This window comes from Colobus angolensis, unplaced genomic scaffold, assembly GCF_000951035.1.
Source record: "Colobus angolensis palliatus isolate OR3802 unplaced genomic scaffold, Cang.pa_1.0 Scaffold39, whole genome shotgun sequence".
Taxonomy (NCBI): Eukaryota; Metazoa; Chordata; class Mammalia; order Primates; family Cercopithecidae; genus Colobus; species Colobus angolensis.
Genome location: NW_012117265.1, coordinates 1,674,002 through 1,684,035, shown reverse-complemented (window position 1 = coordinate 1,684,035; position 10,034 = coordinate 1,674,002). Strand labels below are relative to the sequence as shown.

General features: G+C 54.9%; 1 protein-coding gene across 1 annotated transcript in view; it reads right to left on the bottom strand.

The window, feature by feature from the left end:
- Positions 1-10,034, bottom strand: part of ZNF653 (zinc finger protein 653) — a 23,566-nt gene that overhangs the window by 5,184 nt on the left and 8,348 nt on the right. Inside the window, exons 3-4 of the mRNA XM_011954950.1 lie at positions 9,247-9,290; positions 6,908-7,123 (exon numbers count right to left, since the gene is read on the bottom strand). Of these exons, the coding sequence (XP_011810340.1) occupies positions 6,908-7,123; positions 9,247-9,290 (260 nt within the window). The remainder of the gene's footprint in view (positions 1-6,907; positions 7,124-9,246; positions 9,291-10,034) is intronic.

Here is a 10,034-nt window from a genome sequence, read left to right as displayed (position 1 = left end):
GCAACCTCTGCCTCCTGGGTTCAAGCGATACTCCTACCTCAGCCTCCCAAGTAGCTGGGATTACAGGCACGCACCACCACACCTGCCTAATTTTTGTATTTTTAGTACAGACGGGATTCCCCATTTTGGCCAGGCTAGTCTCGAACTTCTGACCTCAGGTGATCCGCCCGCCTGGGCCTCCTAAAGTGCTGGAATTACAGACATGAGACACCTCGTGAGGCCCCGATTTTTCCAAGTAGAGATCAGGTCTTGTTACGCTACCCAGGCTGGCCCTGAACTCCTGGGGTCTAGTGATCCTCCCACCTCAGTCTCCCAAAGTGTTGGGATTACAGGTGTAAGCCACCATGCCCGGCCAGCAGTTGGTATTTGTTGCAGGCTCTTCAGGGGCTGGACACTGTGACCCTCTCACTGCCTAAAACAGCAATCACTTCTCAATCCCCACTGTCCCTAACTGTTCCAAGATGACTGGCCCAGCTGACTACCCCTACTCCAAGGCACACTCTCCTCTCTTAGCCCCCAGACCCACACTCTGGTGTCTTGGGCCCTTCCTGGTGGCTCCTTCCAAGTTTATTTGGTTCTTGCAGGCCTGGAAGGCTCAGCCCGGTGCCTCTCCTCAGTGCTCACCTTACCCCCAGGCTTGCCCAGGCTGATGGGGTTAAAGGCCACCCTCCGATTCTCGATGCCAACTGAATGTCCAATAATTCAATCCAATCTGACATTATCTTCCTGGAGTGGGCATCAAATCCTCCAACTTAAAGGCTCAGTCCCGCAAGATCGCCTGACTTCAGATGTCAGCTGCAAGTCCCGGGCTACCCTGTATGTCTGACCAATGGGCTATAAATTGGGGGTTTCTATGACTCCATCCTCAGGTTTGATAATTTGTTAGAACAACTCACAGAACTCAGAAAATGGCTCTACCTATGACTGCACCTTTATTATAAAGGATTCAATTCAGAGACAGCCAAAGGGAAGAGAGGCACAGGGCAAGATACGGGGGGATGGTGAGTGCTTCCATGCCCTCTCTGGGGGCACCACCGTCCCAGCATCTCAATGTGTTCACCAGTTTGGAACTGTTCAAGAGGGTTTTTTTTGTTGTTGCTGTTGTTTGTTTTTTTGAGACAGAGCCTTGCTCTGTTGTGTAAGCTGTAGTGAAGTGGTGCAATCTCAGCTCACTGCAACGTCTGCCTCCCGGGTTTAAGTGATTCTTCTGCCTCAGCCTCCAGAGTAGCTGGGACTACAGGCATGCACCACCACGCCAGGCTAATTTATTTATTTTTAATTTTTTTGTATTTTTAGCAGAGATGGGGTTTCATCATGTTGGCCAGGCTGGTCTGGAACTCCTGACCTCAGGTGATCTGCCCGCCTCGGCCTCCCAAAGTGCTGGGATTACAGGCATGAGCCACCGCGCCCAGCTAAGTATGTATTCTTATTATCACTACAACCACCCATGGCCTGGTGACTCCATATGCAGTTTCTGCCTAGACCTCCATGTCGAGCTCCAGCTTCTTCCATCTCACTGGCCCCCTAAGAGGGTCTCACAGGCATCTCAAACTCAGATCTGCAACACTGAGCTCTGTATCTTCCCTCCCACAAGGCCTGCATTGCTCACCGGTGTCCCTGACTCAGCGGATGGCAGCTCAGTCTCTCCAGTGGCTCAGGCCAAAGTCCTGGGGCTCTTCTTGACTTCTCTCTCTCTCACACCCACTTCCAATCTGTCAGCAAAACCTGTTGGTGCTGCATCCAAACTACATCCACCTGCAGCCTGACCGCTTCTCCCACTTCCCCTGCAGATGCTAGTCACGGCCCCACCAGCCTCCTGCCAGGGCCAGGGCAGTCCCTTCTGTTGGGTCCCCGGCTCCTGAGAACCTGCTCTTTACCTCCTGTAAAAAAGGCAGGTTAGCTGCTCACTAAATCCCTCTGTTCCTGGCACCAGCACTGACTACACTTCCCAGCATCCCTTGCGGGTAGGTGTGGCCATGTGGCTGAGACCCTGCCAATGGAATGCAAGTGAACAGGTGCTCCCAAGGTTGAGCCTCCACTTTTCTCCCCGCCAGCCAGCCAGGATCCAGAAGGAGCCTGGAGCCATAGAAAGGAAAGAACCTGGGTCCACGGATGAAAGGCAGTCTGCAGGATGGAAGCACCAGGCTTTGTGTGTGGGAAACAAACTACTATGCCAGATCACAAGAGCGGGGTGTGTCTGTTTCAGGAGGTGTTCCATCACCTCCTGCCCTCGCCTCCTCTCCTAATGTCCTTGGAGACACTAGATAGGTTCCTGCCTCAAGGCCTTTGCACTTGCCATTCCCTCGGCTTGAATCCTCTTTTTTTTGAGATAGAGTCTTGCTCTGTCACCCAGGCTGAAGTGCAGTGGCGCGATCTCGGCTCACTGCAAGTTCTACCTCCTGGGTTCACGCCATTCTCCTGCCTCAGCCTCGCAAGTAGGTAGGACCACAGGCGCCTGCCACCACGCCTGGCTAATTTTTTGTACTTTTAGTAAAGATGGGGTTTCACCGTGTTAGCCAGGATGGTCTTGATCTCCTGACCTCGTGATCCGCCTGCCTCAGCCTCTCAAACTGCCGGGACTGCAGACGTGAGCCACTGCGCCTGGCTGGCTTGAATCCTCTTCTGTCTGACATCTGAGAGGGCTCCTCCCTCCCCTCCATCAGACCCTTCATTAAAGGGTATTTTTTCAGGGGGAATTTCCTGACCATTCTGCCTCAAATAGTTCCTTTTTCCCTCCTTTATTTTTTCCCAAAGCACGTACCACCTTACAGTGCACTCTATATTTTATTTTATTTTTGAGATGGGAGTTTCACTCTTGTCGCCCAGGCTGGAGTGCAATGGTGCAATCTCAGCTCACTGCAACCTCCACCTCCCTGGTTCAAGTGATTCTCCTGCCTCAGTCTCTTGAGTAGTTGGGATTACAGGCGTGCCTGACCATGCCCCGCCAATTTTTGTATTTTTAGTACAGACGATGTTTTACCATGTTGGACAGGCTGGTCTCAAACTCCTGACCTCAAGTGATCCACTCGCCTCAGCCTCCCGAAGTGCTGGGATTACAGGCGTGAGCCACCACACCTGGCCTATATTGTAATTAATTAATTTTTTTTTTCAGACAGCGTCTCCCTCTGTCACCCAGGCTGGAGTGCAGTGGCACAGTCATAGCTCACTGCAGCCTCGGGCTCCTAGGCTCAAGCAATCCTCCTGCTTCAGCCTCCTAAAGCACTGGGAGAGGTGCACCACCATGCCCAGCTAACTTTTTAATTGTTTTGCTAGAGATGGGGTCTCACTATGTTGCCCAGGCTGTTCTCTAAGTCCTGGCCTCAAGCAATCCTAACTTGGCTTCCCAAAGTACTGGGATTACAGGCTTGAGCCACTGCGCCCGGACTATGTTCTATATTTTTACTGGTTTATCCTGCTTACAATCCACTTCCCCTCTAGAATGTAAACTCTGTAAGGCTGTGGGGTCCCTGTGCAGAGCCCGCCACGCTGAGAAGGTTGCCTGGTGCGCAGTGAGCGTTCGTTCCAATAAATGAATGAATCTCCATTCCCCGATCTTGGCTCATTGCAGCCTCTGCCTCCCAGGTTCAAGTGATTTTCATGCTTCTGCCTCCCAAGTAGCTGGAAGTACAGGCATGCACCACCACACCGGTCTAATTTTTTGTATTTTTAGTAGAGACCGGGTTTTGCCATGTTGCCCAGGCTGATCTCGAACTTCTAGCCTCAAATGATCCATCTGCCTTGGCCTCCCAAAGTGCTGGGCTGGCATTACAGGTGTGAGCCACTGTACCTGGCCCTTGGGAGTGTTTTGGTTGTTTTTGTTTGTTTGTTTGTTTGTTTTAGACAGAGTCTTGCTCTGTTGCCCAGGCTGGAATGCAGTGGCACGATCTTGGCTCACTGCAACCTCCGCCTCCTGGGTTTCAGTGATTCTTCTGCCTCACCCTCCCAAGTAGCTAGGATTGCAGGCTTGCGCCACCATGCCCAGCTCATTTGTGTATTTTTAGTAGAAATGGGGTTTCACCATGTTGGCCAGGCTGGTCTTGATCTCCTGGGCTCAAGTGATCCACCTGCCTGGCCTCCCAAAGTGCTGAGATTGGCTGGGCGTGGTGGCTCAAGCCTGTAATCCCAGCACTTTGGGAGGCCAAGGCAGGCAGATCACAAGGTCAAGAGATCGAGACCATCCTGGCCAACGTGTTGAAACCCTGCCTCTACTAAAAATACAAAAATTAGCTGGGAGTGGTGGTGTATGCCTGTAGTCCCAGCTACTCAGGAGGCTGAGGCAGGAGAATCGCTTGAATCTGGGAGGCGGAGGTTGCAGTGAGCCGAGATTGCCCCACTGCACTCCAGCCTGGGCAACAGAGCGAGACTTCGTCTCAAAAACAAAACAAAACAAAACCAAAGTGCTGAGATTACAGGTGTGAGCCACTGCGCCCAGCCTTTGTTTTGGGTCTTTAGTGAGTAAATATGTATAAGGGCTTAGGACAGCAGGAGACTGAAAGTAGGCACCCTGTAAGTTTCCTATTATTATCATCTCAGTGCCATTCAGGGCAGTGAGATGCCCACTCTTGATGGACCTGGGGTGGCCGCAGGGTTGGGGATAAGGAGGATCACCCCCTCTTTGTAAATAATTTTCCCTTGTCCTGTATTCTGCAGGGTGGGCAAACCCCCGGCACCATCCTGAAGGAGGGGCAGTCGCCTAATAAGCGGAGGGAAGGGCCAGAGCAAGCGTCTGCATCCACCTGACTGCAGCATCTGCTAAGTCTGGCTGACCCCAGACTTCTCCCCAGGTAATGACAGCACCAACAGAAATAGTCATGGGCAAGGCACAGTGGCATATGCCTGTAATCCCAGCACTTTGGGAGGCCAAGGCAGGAAGATTACTAGATCCCAGGAGTTTGAGACCAGCCTGGGCAACACAGTGAGATCCCGTCTCTACAAAAAATTTAAAAATTAGCTGGCTGTGGTGGTGTGTACCTGTGTTACCAGCTACTCAGGAGGCCAGGGTGGGAGGATCACTTGAGCCCAGGAGTTGGAGGCTGCAGTGAGCTATGACTGCACCACTGCACTCCAGCCTGGGCAACAGAGTGAGACCCTGTCTCTAAAAAAGTAAATAAAAATAAAAAATTAGCCAGGTACAGTGGCTCACACCAGTAATCCCAGCACTAAGGGAGGCCGAGGCAGAAGGATCACTTGAGGCCGGGAGTTCAAGACCAGCATTGCTAAAGTGATGAAAATCCATCTCTACTAAAAATACAAAAATTAGCTGGGCATGGTGGCTCATGCCTGTAATCCCAGCTACTGGGGAGGCTGAGGTGAGAGAATTGCTTGAACCCGGGAGGCAGAGGTTGCAGTGAGCCAAGATCTTACCACTGCACTCCAGCTTGGGTGACAGAGAGAGACTCTGTCTCAAAAAAATAAAATAAAATAAGGCTGGGTGCAGTGGCTCATGCCTGTAATCCCAGAACTTTGGGAGGCCAAGGTGGGTGGATCACCTGAGGTCAGGAGTCTGAGACCAGCCTGGCCAACATGGTGAAACCCCATGTCTACTAAAAATACAAAAATTAGCTGGGTGTGGTAGCAGGTGCCTGTAATCCCAGCTACTCGGGAGGCTGAGGAAGGAGAATCGGTGGAACCTGAGGGTTGGAGGTTGCAGTGAGCCGAGATCACGCCGTTGCACTCTAGCCTGGACGACAAGAGTGAGTTGGGGCATGAGGAAGCTGCTCTGGGCACCACCCACACCCCAGCCTGACCCATCACCAAATGGGCCAGTCAGATCACTCCTGGGGCTTAGGGTTCCTTGACTGCAAAGTGGGGCTGATGACAAGGCCATGCAGAAGATTCATGGTGGCTCTGGGCAGGGCCAGGAGTGGCACACAGTGAGGGGGGCAGTAAAAGGCAGAGGAGGGTGGAATGTCCCAGATCACGGGACAGGGCAGCCGAGGGGCCACTGCACGCTGGGAGCCTGGCCAACACTTGGTGGGATGGTCGTTGGCGGGGGCGCCCACCCGGAACACCTCTCACCCTCGGCTTCCCCTCGGCCAGCTGGGATGCCACCTGCTCCAAGATGCCAGCCAGCGCAGGCTCAGCCCGGGTGACTGCCCCACCCTCAGCCCTGACAGGACGCCTGGCAGTGTGCCCCACACTCCTTCTCCAGCCAATGCCAAACCCCTGAGGCTGCCAGCAGCCCCCTCACCACTCACCGGGGCCAACTGGGCCTCCCTCACTGAGTGCCTGCCCCATGGGATGGGAAGGAAAGAGGCAGGGACCATGAGGGTGGGGATGGAGGAGGAGAAAGGGGAACGGAAGGAAACAAGAGAAAGAGAGGGAGGGAGGATGAGACAAAGAAAATGAAAGATCAAGGAAGGAGCCAGAGGCAGCTCAAGGGAGGAGAAATGGGGAACAGGAGGGGAACAGAATGGAGGGGGAAGGCAAGAAGCGAAGCCTGGAAAGGCAGAAGGTGAGAGAACGCAACTGGGAGCTGGAGAAAATCAAAAAGGAGGTAGCGGCCAGCTTAGCCAGGGCTCAGGAGAGCATCACAGCCCATGGAGCCATAAGGCCTGGGTGGTTTAGGCGGCCGTTTCACTGTGGGGGCCGAGCCCTGCCCCAGCAGGCCTGCCCCCGCCCCAGCTGCCAAGCCAGGGCTCCTGGGCCCTCAGCCAGCCCTGCTCGGGACTGGCCTTGGGCACAGATGGGCAAACTGCTCCGTAAAGAGGGACTGCCTCCCCGTTCAGGCTCTGTAAGGACTCAGAGGGCAAGGCCACAAAGGGCTCGGCCTGGCCCACCGTGTCCCTGCTCTGTCCCAGTGCCAGAGCCACTGTGGCCACTATTCTGTCTGTGACGCTAGCCTAGGGCTAGTAAGAAGCCCCCAGACACGGGCGGCCCCCGATGTGCCCTCGCCCCACAGACCCACCTTTGTCACTGTCTGGGTCTGAGTCGCTGAGGGGCTTCAGGGGCGAGTGCAGGTCCTGGAAGTAGCGGTGGCCAGCTTCGCACTGCCACACGGCCGTGGTATACAGGCCGAAAGTGGGGTCTAGCTCCACCAGGTGCGGCTCGTAAGGGCAGCGGTGCTTGTGGTCCTCGTACCAGATCACCACGTTCTTCAGGCAGTTCACGTTGCGTCGCCGCCCTGTGGACCGGGGCCGAGGGGTGGGTGTAAGGGACGGGGCTCAGCCCATGGTGACATGGCTGCCTGAACCACCGGGGCCTTATGGGTCCCATGGGTTGGGAGGCCCTCCTGAGTGCCATCCAGGCCTGCACCCAGTTTAGAGGGGGAAACTGAGGCTCAGAGAGGAGAAGTACCCCCTGTAGGTAATGCAGACTGTTCTATTGGCCAAGTCATGTAAACAGTGGAGCCTGGCGCACAGTAGGTGCATAATAATTGTTAGCTGCTTATTATTGTTCTCATCTTCATCAAATGCCTAGACCAGCGCAGTCCTCAGGCCCAGGACTCTCAGGCTCCCACCCTAACGAGCCCCTGCAGCCGCAAGAGGGCGCCTGTGAACACCCGAGTCAAGTCTGTTCCCTCCTCTGCTCAGAATCCACCATGAGGGCCAGGCACAGTGACTCACACCTGCAATCCTAGCACTTTGGGAGGCAGAGGCGGGTGGATCACTTAAGGCCAGGAGTTTGAAACCAGCCTGGCTAACATGGAGAAAACCCATCTTTACTAAAAATACGAAAATTAGCCAGGCATGGTGGTGCATGCCTTTCGTCCCAGCTACTTGGGAAGCTGAGGTAGGAGGATCACTTGAGCCCGGGAGGTGGAGGATGCAGTGAGCCGAGGTTGCGACACTGCACTCCAGCCTGGGCGACACAGCAAGACCACCTCCCTCAGGGTAAAAGCCAAAGTCTTCCCTTCGGCCCACAGGGCCCACTGTGACTTGTCACCTCCTGGCCCTCACCCGCTTGGTGACTCCACTCCACTCCAGCCACACAGCCTCCTCGCTGTTCCTGGAGCGGGCTAGGCGTGGCCCACTCAGGGCCTTGGCACGGGCTGTGCCTGCTTCCTCCAGATAACTGTCCTGCTCCCTCCCCACTTCACTCGGGTCTCCCCCAAATGCACCCTCTCCGAGAGGCCGCTCCCTGCCCAGTCACTCTAGCCAACCTTAGCTTGCTGTCCGTTTTCTCCAGGTAGTACCTAGATGCCATCTGTGGCCATTTGTTTACATGTGCCCTGTCTGTCTCTCCCACCAGAATGTCAGCTCCTCAAGAGCAGGAACATTGCTGTTTTGTTCCTCCTGTACCCCCAGTGCCCCCACAGGGCCTGGTACACAGCAGGTGCTCCAGGAACATTTGCTGGATGAAACAACGCTGTGTAAAGGGTGGGCACGGTGGAGCCGGACCACCTGGGTTTGAATCCTGGCTCTGCCCCTTCCAAGCTGGGTAGCTCCGGGCAAGTGACTCAGCTTCTCTGAGTCCCAGGGGCCTCCTCTGGGCTGGGGAGAATAAGGGATTCCCATCCCTGAGGGCTGCCAGGCAGGTGGGAGGGAGTGAAGACGTCTCCAGGACACAGAACAAGGCTGGGCACACAGTGAGTGCTGGGAAATGGTATCTGACTTGTGTGATGGTCCTGGTCCCTCGGCCAAGTGCGAGGACAGCATATCCCCCACTCCTGTGGGCCGGGAGATGAAGAGGGGCCCAGAAGAGGTGTTTGGGTCTAGGGAATGCGCCCAGAGTCTCCAACCATGAGGGCAACAGAGTCATCACCCACAGCCGCCTCTCCAGCCCAGCCCTTTCCCTCCTTATTGCGCTCCTCCTCCCCTGAGGATTCAGGGTGAAGGTCATGGCTCCCCCCGCCTCTGAAGAATCCTAAGAAGGGGAGGGGATCACTGCCACCAGCTGGCCTTCACCCTGCTGGACATGGCCTGCGACCCCTAGCTCCAGGGCTCAGAGCTGTACAGACCCTGGCTGTTCAGACTCCCACCGACTGGTGGCCAGCAAGACAGGAGGGGCAAGCTCCAGACCTCCCCTCTAACCACCAGTGCCTGGCTCCCCCTGCCCTTAGGGCTCTGCACAAGCTGTTCCCTCTGCTCGGCTCTCCCCTGGCTGACTCCCATGCCGGGAGCAAAAGACTGAGGGAGCCAAGGACACTGCCTGAGACATGAGACATGCGGACCTGGGTTTGAAGTCTGGCTCTGCCGGTTCCAACTGTGCTGCCCAGGGCAGCGACCTGGCCTCTCTGGGCCTCAATTTCCATATTCCCACCACTCCCAACTCTCCCCACCTCCCCCAGGCTGAGCCTCCACTTACTTTTCTTCCGCTTTGGCTTTTTGGGGACCTGCTCCCAAGGCTTCCTGCAACAGAGAGAGGCAGTGAGGGTGAATGCGGGGCCAGCGCTGGGTCTGTCTGACCCATAAGTAATGACAGTGACTACAGCCACTGGGGGCACCGAAACGAAATCTCAACTTTTTTTGTTTTTGAGATGGAGTCTCGCTCTGCTGCCCAGGCTGGAGTGCAGTGGTGAGATCTCAACTCACTGCAGCCTCCGCCTCCCAGGTTCCAGCGATTCTCCTGCCTAAGCCTCTCAAGTAGCTGGAATTACTATAGGTGCATGCCACCACACCCACCTCATTTTTGTATTTTTAGTAGAGATGGGGTTTTACCATGTTGACAAGGTTGGTCTCGAACTCCTGACCTCAGGTGATCTGCCCACCTTGGCCTCCCAAAGTGCTGGTATTACTTTGGGAGTAATACCAAGGTATTACTTGGCTGGTGAGCGACCACGCCTGGCCTGAACATTTTTATTTTTTTTTTGAGACAGGTCTTGCTCTGTCACCCAGGCTGGAGTGCAGTGGCGCAATCTCAGTTCACTGCAATCTCCACCTCCCGGGTTCAAGCGATTCTCCTGCCTCAGCCTCCTGAGTAGCTGGGATTACAGGCTAATTTTTGTATTTTTTTTTTTTTTTTTTTTGAGACAGAGTTTTGTTCTGTCACCCAGGTTGAGTACAATGGCGTGATCTTGGCTCACTGCAACCTCTGCCTCCTGGGTTCAAGCGATACTCCTACCTCAGCCTCCCAAGTAGCTGGGATTACAGGCA